The sequence below is a fragment of the Dipteris shenzhenensis genome, chromosome 18, assembly GCF_047967505.1.
Source record: "Dipteris shenzhenensis isolate YYH24624 ecotype China chromosome 18, Dip_SZ_1.0, whole genome shotgun sequence".
In the NCBI taxonomy this organism is placed as follows: domain Eukaryota; kingdom Viridiplantae; phylum Streptophyta; class Polypodiopsida; order Gleicheniales; family Dipteridaceae; genus Dipteris; species Dipteris shenzhenensis.
The window spans coordinates 31,648,537-31,672,540 of NC_141613.1; the positions used below are offsets into that span (position 1 = coordinate 31,648,537).

At 42.7% G+C, this 24,004-nt stretch overlaps 1 protein-coding gene across 2 annotated transcripts in view; it reads left to right on the forward strand.

Moving 5' to 3' along the window:
- The window catches only part of LOC147891111 (threonine--tRNA ligase, mitochondrial 1-like), a 63,664-nt gene extending 40,052 nt beyond the window's left edge, over positions 1-23,612 (forward strand). Inside the window, exons 12-21 of one of the 2 annotated variants that reach the window (XM_087389415.1) lie at positions 86-170; positions 982-1,076; positions 1,990-2,022; positions 20,308-20,394; positions 20,558-20,650; positions 20,743-20,835; positions 22,487-22,708; positions 22,815-22,886; positions 23,017-23,088; positions 23,197-23,612. In XM_087389415.1, coding sequence (XP_087245541.1) covers positions 86-170; positions 982-1,076; positions 1,990-2,022; positions 20,308-20,394; positions 20,558-20,650; positions 20,743-20,835; positions 22,487-22,708; positions 22,815-22,886; positions 23,017-23,088; positions 23,197-23,292 — 948 coding nt within the window. In that variant the 3' untranslated portion in view covers positions 23,293-23,612. Of the gene's footprint in view, positions 1-85; positions 171-981; positions 1,077-1,989; positions 2,023-20,307; positions 20,395-20,557; positions 20,651-20,742; positions 20,836-22,481; positions 22,709-22,814; positions 22,887-23,016; positions 23,089-23,196 lie in introns of those variants that run through there. The other variant, XM_087389417.1, reaches the window with a different exon arrangement.
- The last annotated feature ends 392 nt before the right edge of the window (positions 23,613-24,004 follow it).

The window sequence follows — 24,004 nt, forward strand, 5'->3', positions numbered from 1 at the left end:
GCTCATGACTTGTCCTTTATTTTGTTTGAATTGTAACTCAATTGAGGGTATCGTCTGACTTGTGCTTGGAAAATGCTGTCTTTAGGTTGAAAAGCAAGAATTTGGTCTTAAACCTATGAATTGCCCTTCACATTGCTTGATGTTTCAACATAGGGTCCGTTCATATAGAGGTTGGATTCTCTCTCTCTCTCTCTCTCTCTCTCTCTCTCTCTCTCCCCCCCCCCTTCCCCGGTGGTCCTCCCAAAAAAGAAAAAAACTTTCTTGTGCTGTTTGCTTCTCATATAATTGTGATTAATATGGTGACTTTTAGAGATCTTGTTGGGCCACACATTGGGTTGTCAAGAGAGATTTTCACGACTCTCGATCTCTTTTCTCTCTGTTTCAGAGAGACAAAGGAATATAAATGATGGCATCAACGGTAGCTATTACAGCCCTCCTGCTGACAGTCCACTGAGGGATGAGCTGGCTGACCGCTTCTGGTGGATCCCGATTGGTCTGCTGCTACTGCCAGCTAGCCTGACCTGCCACATGGCAGTCAGGTGTTGGCTGCATCATCTGCTGTACGTCTATGTGGCAGGTCTGGACAGGCTGCAGACCTGTACCAGCATCCGTACCTGCCCTGCCCCTGTACCCCATTTGTACATGCAGGTGATGTCAGCAGCCTGCATATGACATCAGCAGTCCATACAATCTGTATGGTTGCTGGACGGCTTCCTGTTGTTGGGGCGGCAGGGAGTTTGAGCAAGGAAGCCATGCCATGGGCTGACAGATGCCCATGACAATGTCTATATCTACTGCTTACATATATATACAGGGAATGTTTGACTGCCAGATGTGCAATCGTTGGAAGTGGAACCAAGCCATTTGAAATTAGCAAGAAAACAAAATATTTGATGGCGTTTCTCACATTGGTAGTGTCACTTTTTACTGCTTCAGAAGAGTGATGTGATCATGATTCCTGGTTGACTTTGTTGCTTGCAGAATTGCCGCTTCGGCTAGCAGACTTTGGAGTACTACATCGGAATGAACTTAGTGGTGCTCTGACAGGACTGACAAGGGGCCGGCGATTCCAACAGGTAAATCCTTGAACGACTCATAACCTCTTGTTTTGGGTGACTGGATTTTATGTATTTTTTGGTGTGTTGATGTCTGTTGTGCTTCATTGCTGAGTTTGTATCACATAGTAGTGCTATTATGGCTGAAGGAGCCTGCACTTGCAGGCAAAATAGCTCTCCAGGAAATTGTATTCCAAGTATGGATTTATAGTAGTTTGCCAAGGCTAGAGAGATATAGGTGAACAAGAAGTTGGCTTGGTGTTTTTTAATGTTGTGGCCTGTGTAAAGCTTGTATGATGTTATTGTCTGGATCAAGATGTGTGGATTGTACAGGTCAGACTTTTTTTTCCCTTTCTTTTGTGGTTTGCCGCCCTTAGCGCACTGCCAGTCTCTTCTTGCTATCCCCCAGTATTGCTTTTTCATTTTCTAAGTTGGCTGTAAGCCTTGTCTGCTACTGCGAGTCCTTGTCACTTGTACGGGCATTTGTGATTGGTGCCTTTTTTGCAATGTGAGTTAGATATGTGCTTATGCAGGATTTATGAATGCATGCTACATTTGGATTTCCGTACCAGATTACCAGTTACAAGACATTGTGTTCAATTATTCCATTGTATTATGTGGTCATTGTCTGCAAAAGAGTTTCCACAGTCTAAAATGAAGATGCAACTAGTTTACATAAAGAGAGTTTATGTTGTACAGTCTCAACCATGCAGATTGCATCCAGAGGAGAAGCTGACCTGCATATGTGGCTTTTTATTAAGAGCGGAGACATCAAGTTGCTTTTCAGCTTTCTACATATTGTTACCTGTTCTATCAAGTAGCCAAGAAACATCTTAGATGCTGAAGTAGCATTTCTTGTAAAAGAATGATCTTGGTGCTGTTTACTGTTGCTTGTGCTGATAGTCTGAATTTGTATTATAGTTTCTTCTTGCAGGATGACGCCCATATATTTTGCATGGAATCTCAGGTGCAAACCTACTCTTTGTAGAATTTTGTCCTGCTCAAAGCATTCCTTCTGTAACATGCAAACATGATCGCTTTGGAAAGTTATGTCTAGTCATACCTTTAAGCATGGTATATGATGCATTCTTATTCTATCACTGAGAATTTATGGCAGTCTGTCATGTAAATACTGTTCTATTTGGTTTGATAGTGCATTCTAAAGCTACCAAAATGGATTAGATGTAGAATTTTGTGCTCCAAATAAGATAGTGTGCTTCCCCTGCAAATCAGAATCTGATGCTGATCTTGGAACTGCACCATAGTTATTCTGAGAACGTCAGATGCCGGAACGGGGAAACGGGAACGGGAATGCCACGGCATATGACACGTCATCATATGGCATAAAACTATACTAGAATCCATAGAATGCAGTCTACTTTTGACCTAGGAATACGTAAGCATGAGGGGAAATGAGTTGAAGCTCCAAAGGGAGAAATGGATAGCAAAATTGAAAAATAGTTAGATATCGTGCAAGACCTTATGATCCTCACTTAACTCTCCTTCTCCACCCTTAATTGATTGGCTGAATGAGTTATATCTAGGTAAGCTTGAATCAATTTCCCCTCCCGTCCTGTTTCCAACCAAGTAAATGCACCAACTTCTCCAAGATCAACCGAGTCCATATTCTCCATCTTCTCATTCTAGCTCTTCAACTCCCTACCTTTCATAAGACAAAAATCCATAGAATATTTTTAGTTTTAAGCTTTGGAATGTCTCATAAGCTATGCTTCGAGTACTTGGATAACCAAATGGTATCCCTAATATATGGGAGGACCAGTTCTATAAACAAAAAACCTCAAATTTTATTTAAAAAAGGATTTTTAAAGGGGGGAAACATTCTTGTTACCAGGGAACGCATTTCAGAAACGTTCCGGGAACCAGGGAACGCGTTCTGGAACGTTCCTTGGCATTCCCCCTTTTTCAGACGTTCCACACGTGTTCCAAACGTCTTGGAACGTGCCTCTCTCTGGAATGGCGTTCCCTCATTCCAGGACGGGGGAACGGCGTTCCTTGGTAACTATGACCTGCACCGACCTCAATACATACTATGAAAGCCTATATGACAATTATGGGCAATCGCATGGGATACGCATTGCCATTTGTACCCTTGAAGGATAAATTTTTTTGAAGTATCTTCTTGAGATTCGTCCCAGCTAACATGTTGATGAACTCCTTGGGTTTCACCCATCACACAGATGTGAAACAGATTGCCTCAAGATGTATGCTGGGTGTGGAATCACGTTTTTGATGACTTAATCATCACAAGCAACCTGATCTCATCCTTAAAAAAGAAGCTTGCCTAGAAGTTTGAGATGAGAGACTTGAGCTTACGCCATTAATAGCTCGAAATTGAGGTCTGGCAGAAAGAAGATAGCATATTTGCTAAAAGAGAAGCTAGCCTTTGAGATGTGAGACTTCGCCTTACTTCACCATGCTTAGGAATTGATTCGTTTCATAAAGTGAAGCTAGTGGTTAAGTTTAAGATGGAGGAATGCAAACCACCATCTCACGAAGTTTAAGGCGCTTTTGAAACGACCTCCTTAGAGCTTCTACTTCTTGCGCGCAGCTCTCTTTCAGCCTGTCCCTTTGTTGGGCCCCTTTGCCAATTCCTTGCTCTGTGACCTCTCTACACCCTTTCACCGCCCCCCTTTTGCTGTCCTTTGCTGTAGCCTGGAGTGTGTGCGAGTTAGTGTCATACTCTTAGGCGCGAAGTACCACTGCCATATGCTACTTAGTATATTTTGGTATCAATGTCATATTTAGTACTATTAAGGTATTACCTGTCATACTCTTAAGTACTATTTAGATACTGGTTGGTTTTCTGCTCACTTTGCTGCTCAGTTCTGTCTGCTAAATTCTTTAGTCCTCAGTTTCGCGGATTTTCTCAGCTATATGCAGCCCTCTTGCTTTGGGCTTTCTGACTTACTTTCCTATTCATAATCCAGGGCTGTTAATACACCTTCTTTCCTCCTCTTATCCTGCTCTTTTACTGCATTGGGACTGGTTTTTCATCTCTTCAAATGTCAGAGTTTATAGGCCTTTCTCACTTGAGTGTTCATAGTTTTGAGTGTGAGATACATAGCTCAGTTTGAGGGGGTTTTCCTGTGTTAAGATGGCTGCCAATCAGTTTGAAAAAACTTGTACCAAAGAAAGTAGCTTCAAATAAAATGCGGAAAGTATGTGATGGGTTAGGATGACCCTCTTCATGTCTCGCATGAGGCGCAACTGGTGTATGAGGTTATTCATGAGGGTTTTGAAAAGATTATAAGGATCCTGCTCCTACAGTCTGCAAGTTGGCCATTGGTTTGGTCCTAAAAATGCCCCACTAGAGGGGGCATGGGTCAAATTACTGGTTTGGGTTTAAAAGTTGCCCCACTAGATGGGGCAATGGGGGCAAGTGAAGAGGGGGGATGCCACGTGACATTTCCATCCCTTGGATGCATTTAGCAAGGTAGCCTGTGGAAGGTCCTAGGAAGAAATCACGTAAGGCGGCGGGATGATGGGGAGTTCATGGGAGAAGAGAGGAGATACGCTTTGGTGTTGCGGGCTGTGTATGGACTGGCGCACGGATGTACGGATAGAAGAGTAGGTCGACATTGCAATTTATGAGCGGCTGTACAGAATCCAATATATAGTGTGGCTGTACAAGATTTCATGGGCTGTACAGACTGCAATTTATGAGCGGCTGTACGGAATCCAATATATGTACGGTTGGTACGGGACTCCAAGGTAGTGCTGGTCCAAAGGCTGCGTACAGATGGCATAGTATGGATAGTAGTGTACGGTTGTATGACAAAGTACGTTAAATGTACGGTGAGCAGCTAGTGCTAGGGCTTGGGGGCTGACAGCTCCATTGTTACAGGCCTGGCTGCTCATAGGGCCAAGTTCATAGGCTACGAATTGCTCTAAAAGGGGCTGGCCATATTCCATCGTCTCTTTCTCTCTCTCTTCCCTGGTTTGCTGTGGTACGTTCAGGTTATGCTGAACTAGAGGGAAGATAATGCACCATTGAGATTGGGATTGCACAAGCTCGTGTATGAGCTTAGTTGGATGCCTTCAGATTGACCAGGACAAGCTAGGTGCTTTGTCTGGATCTTGCTCTTTGGTTATGAGTTGTTTTGGAGAGACTCGGTTGGCAAGGTGGTTCACAATGGATGCTTGCAGTCCAGGTTCTTGACCCGAGGTTGCAGGCAGATCAGTTATGCTCTCACCCCGTGGACACCTGTGGCAGTGTGGGGAGTTGTGTGACCCCGCATGGGCTGCTAGCAACAACTCCAAACTTCATTCAAGTGTTTGAACAAAGATGGATGCCTATTGCCCTTGGGGGGTGTGAGAGCAGAGCCTAGCAAGGTTATTGCTTGGGACACTAATGCCTACTGAGAGTGGGAAATGCGTTGAATGCAAGTGAGATGGAGTTTCTAGGAGCTAGTTATCTATGGGAAGATCAATGAGTCTTGGTGTGGATGGAAGGAAAAAGAAAGTATGACAAGAAACTGAAGATGGCCACTCATCCAAGCACACCTTCCCCACAAGAAATGATGAGATCTTAGAACTTTTAAATGCATACCTTACTGGTTTTGGATTTGTGTTTTAATATGCAGATGCATTGTTTGGGATAAGTGGTTGGCGCTTGCTGAATTTTGTTACAACAGTACCAAGCACATCTCTATTGGCATGAGCCCGTTCGAGGCTATGTATGGATGCACAGTGGGTATGCCATCTTTAGTTGCAGACATTGCTGTGAAAAATCAGCTAGCAAGAAATGACTTGGAGAGTATAGATGCCCTTCTGCAATTGGCTAATACAAAGTCCTCGCTCTGTGCCAACTTGGATTCCACGCAGCCAGTCGGGTGCTCGGGGTCCCTTGGATCCTTCCACAGCCTTGTGCCCATCCTCGCAGCTTTTCTCGCGCTTATCCCTCGGCCATGAGATCCTCATGACTCCATCCTAACTACACCATCTCTCTCTCTCTCCTAGACCCTCAACAACTAACAACGAATTCACCTGTTCTCTCTCTTGCCTTCCTTCTATCCCTCTCCAGGTAACCAACCACCCTAACTGACGAACCAACAAGCACTTACAGGGTTTCACCAAGAATTTCGAATTTGAGTCATACCTTGAGGAAATCATGTCCAATCTCTCTTGCAATAGAGATTCATACCTCAGGAGTTGGATCTGATACCAACTGACATGATTGTTAGAATTATTGTTATAATTCAGCAGTGACCAATGTAATGTAATAAGTAGGTTAGGGGCACTTTTCCCTCATTTTAGAGGTTTTTTCCCCTAACCACAGTTAGTTCACTAACTACGGTTAGTGAAGGATAAGGTTTTGTCACTTAGACAAAACCTATCCCACTCTTCAGTTGTACTACACTCTTCACTAACTACGGTTAGTGAAGGATAAGGTTTTGTCACTTAGACAAAACCTATCCCACTCTTCAGTTGTACTACACTCTTCTATTGCAACTATTGCTTTCAGCTCTCACTCTCCTTCTCACATTTGGTATCAGAGCAGCAAGATCCTGCTCTTTGCTTCCTTGCTCGCAAGCTCAACAGCTCGCTGCTCCGTACGACTTGCACATACCATCGCTGCCTGTCCGTACCTGCTTGCAGCTTTCGTCCGTACAGCCCGTCCTTCGTACAATCTGTACAGACTCAGCTCATGCACCGCCGTACTCAGCTCCTGCCGTCAGATCCGTACAAGCTCACGGAGCTCAAGCACTCCGTACATCTACGTCAGCCTGTCGCCGTACAATCGTACAACCGTACAACGTACCGTCGTACATCTGCGCCAGCATGTACAGCTCGTCGTACAGATCTGCGTCGATTGTTTCGTATAGCAAGATCCGTACATTTCGTTCGTACAAAGAGTTGTACACAGTCCGTACATCCGTACAGTCCGTGCAGAAATCCGTACAGTCCGTACATTGTACGTATTTCGTACTGACAGTTCCGTACTGTCAGTTCTGTATAGTCTGAAGAGGCCGTACTTTCTGCAGATTTTTTCTTTGCAGGTGGACTCTGGAAGGTGTTTCGTGATAGGCATTTGCGTAGAGAGCCATTGTTTGGCTAAGATCTTGCAAGAATTTGGGGCATTCCGTATTTGGGGACAGACTTTGCATTTGTTGCAGAGAATTGCAAAATTTTGGGGCTTTTGCAATCACACTGCAATTTTGCAGTGAAATTTGGGGCTTTTGCAGGCAGAGTGCAATTTGTGCAACATTTGGGGTTTTTAAACCATTTGCCCCTTTCTGGTTGCAATTTCAAGCCACAAATTGGGGCTTTTGTGTTGGGAGAGCAATTTTGCAGGTTTCAGTTCACACTGCCTTTCTGTAAGTGTTTTGAAGCACTTTTGGCAGGTTTTGGGAGAGATTAGATACTCTGGCAGATTTCTGACAGAGACATTACAGAGATTTGAGTTGCATTTTCAGCCAGTGTTTGGCTGTATTTTTTTTGGGGAATTGTGCACTCCATTCCTAGCAAGGGAATTCAGATTTGCATTTGCTGTATTTTCTTTCTCAGACATGGCCCAACAAAATCAGAATGATTTCCAGTTCAGTGGTCTCTCACAAGAGGATAAGCTGGATGGTACCAACTACTCCCTCTGGAGTTTTATGGTATGCAACATTCTAATTTCCCGTAATTTGTGGGACTATGTAAATGGGGATGAGATCCGGCCAGCAAATGTGGCACCTAATACCCCTCCCTAGCAAGGAGGAGGCAGAGGTCGTGCACAGGGTACAACTGCAAGGACAAGTTATTGGTGCAGCTATACCTACCACTCCAGAGCAAAAGAGATGGGATTCACGTGATGCTTTAGCTTTGTCGTGTATTTCTCTTTCAGTGAAAAGATTCATCATTCCGCATATCCGGTCGTGTAAGACCTCAAAGGCAGCATGGGATATTTTGGAGAGCATGTATGCAGCTCGGAATGATGCCATGGTGTCTTTTTTTAAAAGAGAATTGTCTCATACACATATGGAAGAGGGTGACTCCATGTCAGTGCACCTCACAAAGCTACAGGATTTACGAGATCAATTGTTGAATATTGATGAGATGATTCCTGATTTAGAGATGATTACCACTACTCTGAATTCTCTTCCTGAGTCTTGTCTCAGCTTTCATACCTTGCTAAATTTGTCATTGAGGGGGGGTGCAAATCCTCTCAATTTTCACGAGTTGATAGGACTTTTGTTGCAGGAAGAGCAGACCAGGAAAAACATGGCTTCACGAGCAGGTGAACATGCCATGCTTTCAAAATTCAAGCCTAAAGGAAAGGGACAAGCAAAGACATCAGCAAATCAGCCTTCCAGTGGTTCAGGACAGACTTCTCAAAAGGCTAAGGGTGATGCAGGTAAGCCCAAGAAGAAGGGTATATGTCATTATTGCAAAAAGCCAGGTCATTACATTGGAGAATGCAAGAAGAGGCTTGCAAAAGAAAAGAAAAACAGCTCCAGTATGGCTGTTTCAGATTCAGCTCCTCATGCATCTGACAATGAGCAAGCTACAACCAACTTTGTGGAACACGACTATGCCTTCTTGTCTTGCATTTCAGACTCTCAGTTGGCTGCTTTGGATATTACAGCCACTTGTAATGATGACTCTTATGCTTTTCTGACATGCAGTTATGATTCTTCCAAGGATGCATCAGCTTTCAGTGTCAATGAGACACTAAATACATGGTATTTTGATAGCGGTGCCTCAAAGCATATCACTTCCAGGAAGTGTCTTTTCACATCTCTGCATCCACCTCCCGTTGGTAAAAGGGTCACATGTGCCAACAACTCCTCCTATTCAGTTCGTGGTACAGGAGAAGTTGAACTTACAGCCATTGATGGCTCAACATTCAAAATTTCTGATGTCTTGTATGTGCCTGGTATCACAAAAAATCTACTTTCAGTGTCCACTCTTAACACAACTGGATTTCAGGTCATTTTTGAAGATGACGAGTGTGCAGTCCATGACAGAGAGAATAACTATGCCTTGAGATTGTCTGGCACTTTGTTACGTGGTCTTTTTCAGCTTGACATGTATGAGAAAAGACCAATACATGCTCTTGCAGTTTCCACTCCTACTGCTGCTATGCAGAATGCGGAGTTATGGCATGCCAGATATGGACACATGCATTATGGCAGCTTGATGACACTTCAAAAACATGCTATGGTTGATGCATTGCCTCCTCTTGAAACACCTCCTCCACATGCCTGTGAAGGGTGCATTCTTGGCATGAGGACTCCATCATTGGGTGGTCATCTTTACTTTGTCACTTTTATAGATGACTACTCCAACTACACTTGGGTTTATGGGCTGAAACACAAATCAGAAGTGTTTATGGTTTTCAAACACTTTGCAGCCATGGTTGAAAATGAATCAGGTTTCAAGATACAAACATTACGCACAGATAGAGGAGGGGAGTATTTGTCTACAGATTTTGATGCATTTTTAAAAGACAAGGGCATTGCACATCAGCTTACAGTGAGGCTAACCCCTCAGCAAAATATCAAAGCTGAGAGGAAAAATTGTACTCTTATGGAGATGGATAGATGCATGCTAAAAAGCAAAAAATTGCCTCACAAATTTTGGCTTGAAGGTCTCATGTGTGCCAATTATGTTTTGAATCGGGCTCCCACAAAAGCTTTGAAGACCAAGACTCCCTATGAAGTTTGGCAAGGGAGAAAGCCTTTTGTGGATCATTTTCGTGTTTTTGGATGCCTTGCATATGCTCATGTGCCCGTTGAGTTTCGGCATAAGTTATCTGATAAGGCAATCAAATGCATTTTTGTTGGGTACAATGCAGAGAGCAAGGGCTACCGTCTCTACAATCCTGTCACACGCAAGATTATTGTTAGTAGAGATGTTATATTTTCAGAAAATTCAGCTCACACTCAAGCTGAATTTGATATGCCTACTTCTTCCGATGATGTCTTTGAGGGATTACTACCCATTGCCTTGGGTTCCTCTGCTGATATATCTGATGCAAATCACAATTTACAGATACCTCCACATGCTCCGATTCAGCCACAGGATGTCTTACCACCTCCACAAGGAGTGGAAGAGGTTGTTTAGCAAGAAATTGCAGATATACATGCAGCAAAAACAGTTCCAAATTGACTGTTACAAACTCTCATGGAAAGTAAAATTGATGCTTCATTACCTGGCAGAACTCGTAGTGCAGTAAGGCACATGGGGGGAGCTCTTTCAGTTGAATTAGCTTATTCAGGTACTCTTCTTGATGAGGAGGAGCCTGAGACATTTGAAGAAGCACATGATAATGTGCATTGGATGAATGCCATGCACGATGAATGGCAGTCCATTCAAAAAAATCAGACATGGAAAGTTGTTGATTTGCCACCAGGTAAACATGACATAGGTACACGGTGGGTTTTCAAAGTCAAAAGAAAGCCAGATGGGTCTATTGATCGGTGCAAGGCAAGGCTGGTTGCAAAAGGATATGCTCAGAAAAAGGGCATAGACTATGAGGAGACTTTTTTTCCTACATCCAGAATGACAACCATCCGGTCAGTTATAGCCATGGCTGCAAATTTTGAATGGAATGTTCATCAGTTGGACATTAAAATAGCTTTCCTTACTGGAGACTTGTTGGAAGAGGTTTATGTCAAACAACCTCCGGGCTTTGAAATTTCAGGAAATGCACATCAAGTATGCAAGCTGAATAAAGCTTTGTATGGGCTGAAACAAGCCCCATGTGCATGGTATGTCAAAATTCATGCCTTTCTGACCAGCAAGGGGCTGCACAATAGTCCAACTGAGAGCACCCTCTACATCAAGAAGGATGGGGGGGATATTTTAGTCATGATTCTTTATGTAGATGACTTACTGCTCACAGGGTCAAATGAGGATAATATTGCAGATTTTATAGCTGAATTGCAGATCACTTTTGACATGTCAGATTTGGGGCTGCTACACTTTTATTTGGGGATCCAGTTCACTCAAGAGAAAAGTGGCATCGTTATGTCTCAATCCAAGTATGTGCAGAAACTCTTGGACAGATTCAACATGCAGGATTGTAAGCCCATAGCTACTCCCATGGAGCAGGGGCTGAAGCTTACAATGCATGATGCAGGTGAATCAATTGATGTCACACTCTACAGTCAGGTTGTTGGATGCCTCATTTATCTCTGCAATACACGACCTGATATTCAGTTTGCAATTTCTCAGGTGAGCAGACATATGCACAGTCCAAAGACTATGCATTGGCAGGCTGTAAAACGCATCTTCCGTTACTTGCAAGGTACAAAGTCTTTTGGCTTGATGTTTCCCGGGGGGGGGGGACTTGCAGATGCATGCCTACAATGACTCAGATTGGGCTGGAGACTATGACACTAGGCAGTCCACACGTACCTGCGTTATCGCCATTCGCACCTCTAGTCTCGTCGACCGTACGGCTGTACAGATCGTAGGCCGTACTGCACGTGTGGCGTCGTACGTTGTATCACCGTACCAGCCATGCGCCATATTCCGTACATCTGTCACGTACCTTCTTCCGTACAGCTCCTGCATCGTACATGCTTCCGTATAGCTCTTGCATCGTACCTGCTTCCGTACAACTGCGTACAGATATTCCATACCACACGTGTGGCACCAACCTGCATCGACCGTACTCGACCGTACAGTATGGTCATCCGTACTCTGTCGTACTGACATTTGCAGTCTTTTGCAATCATTTGGGTATCTTCGGGTTCGTAGTTGCTTGTGAAGCAGACATTGCAAGCAGATTCAGAGGTTTAGCCCAAAAATTTTGGGGCTTTCTGCTGAAATTGCAAAATTTGGGGCTTTTTGTGCTTATGCTCCTTTCTGGTTGCAATTTCAAGCTCGAAATTTGGGGCTTTCAGTTTTGCAGTACAATTTCTTGCAGAAATTTGGGGATTTTGTAATTACACTGCAATTTCGCAGTGAAATTTGGGGCTTTTGCAGACAAAGCGCAATTCTTGCAACATTTGGGGCTTTTGATCAATTTGCCCCTTTCCGGTTGCAATTTCGGGCCTATTTTGGGGCTTTTGTGTTGGGAGAGCAATTTTTTGGAGATTTCAGTTCATACTACCTTTCTTGAAGTGTTTTGCAGCACTTTTGGCAGATTTTGGAGAGTTTTTGATGCTTGGACAGATTTCTGACAGTGCAAGTGCAGAAACCTGAGTTGCATTTACAGCCAGTGCGTGGCTGTGTTTTTTGGGAGTCGTGCATTTCATTCCCAGTAAGGGAATTCAGTTTTGTATCTGCTTAAATCTCTTTCTCAGATATGGTCCAGCAAAATCAGAATGACTTCCAGTTCGGTGGTCTTTCACAGGAAGACAAGTTGGATGGTATCAACTACTCCCTCTGGAGTTTTATGGTACGCAATATTCTGATTTCTCACAATTTATGGGATTATGTGAATGGGGGTGAGATCCGACCAGCAGGTATGGCACCTAATACCCCTCCTCAGCAAGGAGGTGGAAGAGGTCGTGCACAGGGTGCAGCTGCAGAACAAGTTGTTGGTGCAGCTATAGCCACTACTCCAGAGCAGAAGAGATGGGATTCATGGGATGCCTTAGCTTTGTCATGCATCTCTCTTTCAGTGAAAAGATTTATCATTCCGCATATCCGGTCGTGTAAGACCTCGAAGGCAGCGTGGGATATCTTAGAAAGCATGTATGCAGCCCGGAATGATGCAAGGGTATCTTTCTTGAAAAGAGAGTTAAGTAATACACATATGGAAGAGGGTGACTCCATTTCAGTCCACCTCACAAAGCTACAGGATCTCAGAGAGCAATTATTGAACATAGATGAGATTATTCCTGATTCAGAGATGATTACTATCACTCTGAATTCTCTTCCTGAGTCTTATCTCAGCTTTCATACCTCGCTGAACTTATCATTGAGGGGGGGTGCAAATCCTCTCACTTTTCATGAGTTGATAGGACTTCTGCTTCAGGAAGAGCAGACCAAGAAAAACTTAGCTTCACGTGCAGGTGAACAAGCTATGCTCTCAAAGTTTAAGTCAAAAACAAAGGGACAGGCAAAGACATCAGTAAGTCAGCCTTCCAGTGGGTTAGGACAGCCTTCACAAAAGGTTAAAAATGATGCAAGTAAGCCCAAGAAGAAGGGTTTTTGTCATTACTTCAAAAAGCCAGGTCATCACATTGCAGAATGCAGGAAAAGGCTTGCAAAAGAGAAGAAAAACAGCTCCGGTATGGCTGTTTCAGATTCAGCTCCTCATGCATCTGACAGTGGGGATGCTACATCGAACTTTGTTGGACAGGATTATGCCTTTTTATCTTGCATTTCAGATTCTAGGCTGGCTGCTCCAGATGCTCGGGATAGTACAGCCACTTGTAATGATGATACATATGCATTTTTGACTTGCAGTTATGACTCTTCTACGGATGCATCTGCTTTTAGTGTCAATGAAACACTGAACACTTGGTATTTTGACAGCGGTGCATCCAAGCATATCACTTCTAGGAAGTGTCTTTTTACTTCCTTGCATCCATCTCCCGTTGGTAAGAAAGTCACTTGTGCCAATAACTCGTCATATTCAGTACGTGGCACATGAGAAGTTGAGCTTACTGCCATTGATGGCTCAGTTTTCAGACTTTCAGATGTCTTATATGTGCCTGGTATTACCAAGAATCTTCTTTCAGTGTCCACTCTTAACAGAGCTGGATTTCAGGTCATCTTTGAGGATGACAAATGTGCTGTCCGAGACAGGGAAAATGATTATGCCTTAAGATTATCTGGCACTTTGCTGCGTGGGCTTTTTCAACTTGATCTTTTTGAAAAAAGAGCAGCCCATGCTCTTGCAGTTTCTACCCCTACTGCTGCCACGCAGAATGCAGAATTATGGCATGCCCGATATGGCCACATGCATTATAACAGCTTGATGACACTTCAGAAGCACTCTATGGTTGATGCATTGCCACCTCTTGAGATACCTCCTCCACATGCCTGTGAAGGGTGCATTTTAGGCAATATGCATAGATTCCCCTTCAAAAAGGATGGTTCAGTTAAAGCTGTCCGCAAATTACAGATTATACACAGTGATGTCTGTGGTCCCATGAGGACTCCATTGGGTGGTCATCTCTACTTTGTTACCTTTATTGATGATTACTCCAATTTCACTTGGGTCTTTGGGCTGAAGCGCAAATCAGAAGTGTTCATGGCGTTTAAACACTTTTCAGCCATGGTTGAAAATGAAACCGGACTCAAGATATAGACATTGCGCACAGATAGAGGTGGGGAATACTTGTCTGCAGATTTTGATGCTTTTCTGAAAGGCAAGGGTATTGTGCATCAACTCACAGTGAGGCTGACCCCTCAACAAAATGGCAAAGCTGAGAGGAAAAATAGAACTCTTATGGAGATGGACAGATGTATGCTGAAAAGCAAACACATGCCTCACAAATTTTGGCTTGAAGGTGTGATGTGTGCCAATTACATTTTAAATCGGGCTCCCACTAAGGCTTTGAAAACAAAAACTCCCTATGAGGTCTGGAATGGAAGAAAGCCTTCAGTGGATCATTTCCGAGTCTTTGGATGCCTTGCATATGCTCATGTGCCAGTTGAATTTAGGCACAAGTTGTTAGATAAGGCAATTAAGTGCATATTTGTTGGGTACAGTGCAGAAAGCAAGGGGTACCGTCTCTACAATCCTGTTGCACGCAAGATCATTGTCAGTAGAGATGTGATATTTGCAGAAAATTCAGCTCACACTCAGGCTGAATTTCATATGCCTTCTTCTTCAGAGGATGTTTTTGAGGGGTTGCTACCCATTGCCTTGGGTTCCCCTGCTGATATTTCTGATGCAAATCAGAATTTACAGCCACCTCCCGATGCTTCAGTTCAGCCACAGGATGTCTTGCCACCTCCACAGGCAGTGGAACAGGTGGTGCAGCAGGAAATTGCAGACATACATGCAGCAAAAACAGTCCCAAACTGGCTGTTACAGACTCTCAGGGAGAGTAAAATTGATGCTCCATTACCTGGCAGGACTCGCAGTGCAGCAAGGCACATGGAAGGTGCTAATTCAGTGGAATCAGCATATGCAGGTACTCTTCTTGATGAGGAGGAGCCTGCAACATTCGAAGAAGCAAAGGACAATGTGCATTGGATGAATGCCATGCACGATGAGTTGCAGTCCATTGAAAAAAATCAGACTTGGGATGTTGTAGACTTGCCACCAGGTAAACATGCCATTAGCACACGATGGGTTTTCAAGGTCAAACGGAAGCCAGATGGCTCCATTGACAGATACAAGGCAAGGTTGGTTGCTAAAGGCTATGCTCAGAAAAAGGGCATAGATTATGAGGAGACATTTGCTCCTACATCCCGGATGACCACTGTCCGATCTGTTATTGCAATGCCTGCACATTTTGAGTGGAATGTTCATCGGTTGGACATAAAAATAGCCTTCTTAAATGGAGACTTGCTGGAAGAGGTGTATGTCAAACAACCTCCAGGCTTTGAAATTACAGCAAATGCACTTCAAGTATGCAAGCTACACAAAGCTTTGTATGGGCTGAAACAGGCCCCTCGTGCATGGCATGCCAAGATTCATGCCTTTTTGACCAGCAAGGGGCTGCACAATAGTCCTACTGAGAGCACCCTCTACATCAAGATGGATGGGGGTGAAATTTTAGTCATCCTTCTTTATGTCGATGACTTACTGCTCACAGGGTCCAATGAAGATAAAATTGCAGATTTCAAAGCTGATTTGTAGACCACCTTTGACATGTCAGATTTGGGGCTGCTTCACTTTTATTTGGGGATCCAGTTCTCTCAAGAGAGACGTGGCACTGTTATGTCTCAGTCCAAGTATGTGCAGAAACTCTTGGACAGATTTAACATGCATGATTGTAAGCCCATAGCTACTCCCATGGAGCCGGGGCTGAAACTCACAATGCATGATGCAGGAGAATCAGTTGATGCCACATCTTACAGTCAGGCTGTTGGATGCCTCATATATCTCTGCAACACTAGACCTGATATTCCGTTTGGAGTATCTCAGGTGAGCAGGTATATGCACAGCCCAAAAACTCTGCATTGGCAGGCAGTTAAGCACATCTTCCGTTATTTGAAGGGCATGGAGTCTTTTGGCTTGTTATTTCCCAGGGGGGTGACTTGCAGATGCATGCCTACAGTGATTCAGATTGGGCTGGTGATTATGACACTAGGCAGTCCACTAGTGGCAATTGTTTCTTTTTGGGTAAATCTTGCATTTCCTGGCTGAGCAAGAAACAATCTACAGTGGCTACCTCATCATGTGAAGCTGAGTACAGGGCAGCTTTCACATCAACAGGTGAATGTGTTTGGCTGCGACGTCTATTTGCTGATCTTCATCTGTCTTTAAAGGGTCCTTCTCCAAGTCTCACTGATAGTCAAAGTGCCATTGCAGTGGCAAAGAATCCAGTGTTTCATGCTCGCACGAAGCACATTGAGGTTCACTATCACTACGTCAGAGAGAAGTTGCATGCAGGAGAGATCAGTATGATCTTTGTGTCCACACATGACAATGTTGCAGATATTTTCACCAAAGCACTACCACGTGAAAAGTTTGAGGCATTTCGCAGTGCCCTGAACTTATATCCGTTTGGTGATTGATCAGCCTTGTACATGACATTGGCACTGCAGGGGGGTGTTAGAATTATAGATATAATTCAGCAATGACCAATGTAATTTAATAAGCTAGTTAGGGGCACTTTTCCCTCTTTAAGAGGTTTTTTCCCCTAACCGCAGTTAGTTCACTAACTATGGTTAGTGACTACTAAGGTTTTGTCACTAGGACAAAACCTTATCTCTAACTCTTTCAGTAGTACTCTTTTACACTCTTCTATTGCAACCAAGCTATCAAGCTTTCAGCTCTCTTGCTCTCACACTTTCTTGCTCTCTCTCTCTCTCAAACTCTCACAAGCACTTCCACGCGAAAAGTTTGAGGCATTTCGCACTGTCCTGAACTTATCTCCTTTTGGTGATTGATCATTTCCTTGTACATGACATTGGCACTGCAGGGGGTGTTAGAAGTATTGTTATAATTCAGCAGTGACCAATGTAATGTAATAAGTAGGTTAAGGGCACTTTTCTCTTATTTTAGAGGTTTTTTCCCCTAACCACAGTTAGTTCACTAACTACGGTTAGTGAAGGATAAGGTTTTGTCACTTAGACAAAACCTATTCCACTCTTTAGTTGTACTATACTCTTCTATTTTAACTATTGCTTTCAGCTCTCACTCTCCTTCTCACAATGACCCCAGCACTCTTGAAACCTTTGACGTGCAAACAAACATAAGAACACATCAAACGTGAGGAATTTGAGCAAGTTGCTCGCGACCCAACCATGACACCTACAGGATACGATTCCGAATCAAGAGATGTCCCCTCCGAGCCACGAGTTGAGCTACTAGCACGAACTCCCAACCAGATCTTGACCAGCCTCCTGTCCCATACCACAAGGTGGTGCCTAGAGGCCTTGGATCTGTTGCTGGGCCTTGGGCTACGCTAAGATGCAGGTTTGCGCCGGCGACTCAATCCAAGATCAAACCTAGCACTAGGAAACGAGACTTGCTCCCATCGGCTCATTGAAAATTGAACCTCTGGGCTCCTTATATAGACTCGGGCCTAATGCGCCAAAAATAGCGGAGACCCCTAAGTGGTTCGCATCCTTGCTAATGAAGATTTACCTTTTGCTCTTGGGATCCAAAACCAAAAATTCTTAGATGAGAAATTGTAGGCTTTTTAAGATATTAAGGTTTTTATGGAGTCTTTCCTTCCATTGCTTTGTCTTCATTCTATTCAAGAGATGGATATCCATGTTTGCTGCCTCACCCTAAAAAGATCTAGGAAGCTTCTCCCCTCAGTCAGTTTTGAGAGTCTAAATCTTCGTCCCTAAATCTTCACTCGTGCCTTCTACTCTTGGATCTTGGTGAAAGAGTTGAGACTTCGTAGCAATATAAAAGATCCAAGTCATTTTACTAAAATCATCAATAAAGGTTAAATGGTATCCATCTCTTGAAATCGACATTGTGGACATCTTTTCATATATATTTGAGTGTACAGACCTAGCACTTTGGAACGAGACTTGCTCCCATCGGCTCACTGAAAATTGAACCTCTGGGCCCCTTATATAGACTCGGGCCTAATGCGCCAAAAATAGCGGAGACCCCTAACTGGTTCGCATCCTTGCTAATGAAGATTTACCTTTTGCTCTTGGGATCCAAAACCAAAAATTCTTAGATGAAAAATTGTAGTCTTTTTAAGATGTTAAGGTTTTTATGGAGTCTTTCCTTCCATTGCTTTGTCTTCATTCTATTCAAGAGATGGATATCCATGTTTGCTGCCTCACCCCAAAAAGATCTAGGAAGCTTCTCCCCTCAGTCAGTTTTGAGAGTCTAAATCTTCGTCCCCAAATCTTAACTCGTGCCTTCTACTCTTGGATCTTGGTGAAAGAGTTGAAACTTCGTAGCAATACAAAAGATCCAAAGTCATTTTACTAAAATCATCCATAAAGGTTAAATGGTATCCATCTCTTGAAAGACATCTTTTCATATATATTTGAGTGTACTAGCTCAAGTGAACTTTGGCTTTCTCTATGCCTTGTTTAAGAATGCCTCCCAATGTTGCTTTCCCTCCATGCAAGCTTATCAACCTTTTGCACTATTTGCAATAATGCTTTCCCTCCATGCAGGCTTAGAAAACTTTTGCATTATCTACAATATGTGGAAGTCCACCCCAAGGCTAGATTTCTTCATTTCTAAAGTGCACCATAGCTCACATTCCCAAACTTTTCATGCCACAACTTTGAATTTGTTGTATCCACTTGAGCTATCAGGGAGACCATTTGGACAACAACCTGAACTATGCAAAAGAAACTTAAAATCCGTGCGCATGACATGATTCGTGGGCACAACTTGCTAAGGCATGTGTTAGTCACTTTGCTAACAGTTTGGGAGTGTTATTTCGCAGTCACATGTTGTGATGTATGCACGGCATAAACTCCTTTAACATGTCAGTCCAAATCTGTCTCCTCAACAGGCTATGCAACTTGGAGTTATTTTAAAGGATAGATAATTGAAAGATGCCGTCAAATCATGTGGCAAATGGAAATACTCAGGTTGGGAAGGTCTTACAATGGAGTTCTTTTTGCAATATTAGGATGTCATTTCACCTGCACTATTATGTATGGTGCTTGGGAAACCTAACAAATGCAAGGGTCGATTAAATGATCCCCAACAAACATTTTTGTGAGTCTTTTGCTAATTAGAGGCTAATTACACTTACGCCCATAGTTTTTTCCATACGCTATCATATGCATACATCATACGGGTACAGAAGTATGATTGGAGTATGGTCCAGTCCCTAGGGCGAATCATACGTGACCCTAATTTTATAAAAAGAAAGAAAAGAAAAATACATTGCACAAAACTTTCAGTTTCAAACTTGTATTAATTTTAAAGATGGTTGCTACATCTGACAGAGAGTCATGCACAAGTTGGTTGCTAAGAAAATAGTGACTCGTAGCAAAGGTTTTTTGCACAAGGGTTTAGAAGTGCTTAGTATGGGTTCATTTCCTGCAAAGGTATAACAGATAATATTGCGAATGCTTATGTGGGGATTGAATATGCCAAGTACAATGAGTAAGGTGTTCTCTTATTGCAAGTGATATCCTCAAAGCTTTTGATACTGTACAATGGTGTTTCATCTCATAGACTGAGATCTCTAGAATTTTGGGAAAAAATATCATAGACTGAGGTCTATGAAGCTAGGTATCTCCTGCTTCACGTTAATATCATGGAGCTTTTCTGGTGGTCACGTGTTTGACGTAAATGTTAGAATTATTGGCATATTCTAGGCAGCTGCCAATGTAAATTGTAATCCATAAGTGAGTTAGTGGGTTAGTGTGGTTTTGTCACTAAGACAAAACCACCTCCTCACTTGTAGTCTTGCAATCTTATCTATTCTAGTTCAACATTTTGCTCTCTGCTCTCTCTTGCTTCTTGCTCCCAACATTCAACAGTAAAGTCCTCAGGCTATGTTTTGTGGATCACCTTTGCTCAGCAAAAATGCATTAGGGGATTAATATATTATATATATTCTTATGCATCCTTATAGTGATAAGAATACGTACCTATGTTGTCTCTGCCAGGAGAAGAATGCTATCTCATAATATGTCAATCTGCTCAACTGTTACATGCCTGACTCATGCACGTCTTTTGTTTGGCTTTTTCCTTTGTTGATCCTGTACTTGGGATTTGCAGATTGCAGATGAAGTAAAAGGAGTCCTAGACATGCTGCAACGAGTGTACGATATTTTTGGTTTTACTTTTGAGCTCATGCTATCAACAGTATGCTTTTTCAACATTAGCTATAGTATCATCCCACTTGCTAGATTTTCTTGTTCTAGTTGTAGAATACATTGCTCTTTTTCTGTCATGTGTCACCACCCGAAGGAATGAATTCATAGATTTTGATACCTTTATTAAAAGCATGGTTGTACAATGTTTATAGAGACCAGAAAAATACCTGGGGGAGATTGAGACTTGGAATCTAGCTGAGAGTTCCCTTACAGATGCCTTGAATGCATTTGGAAAGCCCTGGCAGGTACCCTTGATCTGGGGATGTGTTTACTTTCGTTTGAAAATAGGCTTTCTTTATTTTCACTTTGATGCTTAAAATTGCTCATGGGTTTGCAGATCAACGAAGGCGATGGAGCCTTCTACGGTCCAAAAATTGATATCCATGTTTTTGATGCACTGAAACGGAAGTTCCAATGTGGTTCTTTTCAGGTACATTGTAATGGAAACTCTAATAGTCAGAATCCATGCTGCATGTCTTGTTGGTGGATTTCAATGCTATCTATGCAAGTGCAATGAATGTGTATCATTCATTGTGCTGGAAATTCACTCCCTATGGTCGTTTAGTTTCCTGGCAGCTCTCCAATCACAAGTTCTCTTTTAGGAGTGTCGTCTTGTGCAGGCATAACTTAAAATTTGTTGCTAGACAGGTAGCTTAGTGACTTTCAGCTGAAGGATGATTAACTCAGTATCTATATTTTTGCGTAAACTTACAGAGCAAACAAGTGAATGATTAAATGTAATAGATACTTCTGTGTGCATGCGCAAATGTGTGTATGTATGTATTTCTTTTTGTCTATTTCTGTATATGTCTGTATGTGTCCTCTGTGTCTGCGGGCATGCGCGCGCGTGTGTAGAGGGTTTCGAGACTTGGAAGCTTGCTTTGCAACCTGCGTTTCTCCTGCCAGGAACAAGTTTCCTGACTGAAATTTTGGGTGGTTACTAAGTTTCAAAGAGACTCGTGCTCTGTGAAGGACGTTTCTGCTATCCATAGGATCATGCCCTGGAGAAGACTCCATGTCAGAGCATGAAGCTTCTTTTTCACTCGCTTACTGCTACCCTCTAGACTTGGAAGCTTGCTTTGCAACCTGCGTTTCTCCTGCCACTGAAATTTTGGGTGGTTATTATGTTTCAAAGAGACTCATGTTCTGTAAGGGAGGTTTCTGCTATCCATAGGAGAAGACTCCATGGCAGAGCGTGAAGCTTCTTTTTCACTTGCTTGCTGTAGTAGCAGTGTTTGGTATGCTGCTTTGGAGGCAAACTATCATATTCCAATGGACTTTATATGGCAAACATGAAGCTGCTTTCTCACCAGCTTGTTCCATGCAGTCTTGCTGTGATGTTCAGTGGCTAGCCGTGGGCAATAGTGACTTCTTTGTAGATCGATGAGTCTATGTTGTTTTGGTGCACACCATTACAATTTTCTTGGAATTCCACACTGTTATTGTTGGACTATTTTCTTGTGCAATGTGAGTCTGCTGGTGTGTTCAAACTTCAGATGGTACTTTTCTTTTGGAGAGGAGACGGTTGTCATTTCTCTAGTCTGCACTGTGTCGGTACTCGTCATACGAATCTTTTTGAAATTCCAGAGTATTGTTTTTGGGGCTTTTGTCTTTTTCAATGTGTCTGGTGACTTGGAAATTTTAGATGAATAGCCTGCACAAAATTTCTTTCACAGGCCTGAATTTCTCACAGGCCTTGTGCCACTCTTGAAGCTTCAATGAGTTTGCTCTGTATCATAGACAGCTCTAGGAAAGATCCAGCACATGGAAATAAATAGACGTATGGCATATAGAATGCAAAACAAGGTTCTGTCAGGAGAGTGGGTGAATTTGACAAGGGACATAAGCGTCTACCAAATTTAGTTATGAAGGTGGAGCTTTCTTTGGACTTGAGCTTCCTTACCTCTTAAGTCTTCATGTCTCTTATTAAAGGGTTTAACCTGTTCATTATCAATATGAAAGGTAAGTTTGCATGCCTTTAGTTTTGATCTTCTTGATCTGTCTTGTCATGGCAATCACAAAGGTACGTGTTGCAATTCTGTTTCTTATGTTAAGTCCAACTTCAATGGTTGGTAGTACAGTTGGATTTTCAACTTCCACGACGTTTCGACTTATCCTTCTCTACTGAGGATGAGGCCAGGAGGGAGAGACCTGTTATGATTCATAGGGTGATACTAGGATCAGTTGAACGGATGCTTGCAATGCTGCTTGAACACTATGCTGGCAAGTGGCCATTTTGGTTGAGCCCTCGGCAAGTTATTGTCTGCCCTGTATCAGCAAAATTTACCGATTATGCTTTGAAGGTAAATTTCAGAAGTAGAAGTCGTTCATTTCTTTGTCAAGGACTTGCCTTGTTTGCTGATTAGCTGCACGTGTCTTTATCTGACATGGCAATTTCTTCTTTGTCAGGTCCGCGAGCAGGTGCACCAGGCAGGATTTTATGTGGATGCAGATATTTCTGACAGAAAACTTGACAAGAAGGTGCATGCTGTACTGGGAATATGTGTTGATTTGAAGCAATTACTAGAATAATACCAAACCATGCAGGAGGCTTCTATTTTTGTGCTGTAGCTGTGGCCAACTCTTATTTCTTTTGAATGCACTTAACCAGATACGGGAGGCACAATTGGCACAGTATAATTATATCCTGGTTGCTGGAGAAACGGAACAGAGCTCTGGCAATGTAAGGCATCATCAATCATTTTTTCTTTATTGTTGATTGACCTTTCCATTAGATCATTTGAGATTCTAACTTCTAAAGGAAACTAATTGGGAAATGGAAATGGGTCAGGTCAATGTGCGTACTAGAGATAACATGGTGCATGGTGTAAAGATGATGGAGCAACTGTTGAGCGAATTCAAGGCTGAAGCTGAAGCACACCGTTGAATTCGTCATGGCGGTGATAATGGCTGGTTGATTCACTGCTGCATGTATTGACTACAGTGTAACCTCCATTCACAAAGTAGAATTTTTATGTCATTCTTTGTTCTGTAGCCAACGTTGAATTAAGCTAGCTATATTTTTATCCTGATTGTATTGTGAGATCTATTCAAATATCACACCATGCAACAAATGCTCCTTTTACAGAGCTTGTTTTCATAGTAGCTCCACTTGTGCAGTTGTTTATAAAAAACAATGTCAGAAAACCTGGCAAACTGATGTTTTAAGTGTGGGGAGCTCATGGAATGGCCCAATTGGCAGCTCAGTGGTGGATAAGAGCAAAATTGTTGTTAGTAAAAACAATGTCCATGCATGGCAGGCAACACTTCTAACAACGATGTGATCTGATAACATCTTTATTAACTTCTTCGTGGTCTGCATTGACTCATGTGAGTCAACCAAAAGTTATATTAACATTGTTTACTTGCGCCTGCCTTTAGAGAGTGCAGCTCCTTAATGGAGAGAGGATTTTAGAAATATCAAATTTTAGATGATGCTAGGGAGAAAAAACCATTTAATACTTGTGCATGAGCTTTGTTCTTGACTCCTCAAAATTTCAATTAATTAGTCTTTCAAGTGTCATCTAGATTAACTAATTAACCTAAGTTAAGCCTCCTCTCCGCCCTTGCCGTCAGCCCCTCCACATGTTCCCTCCACT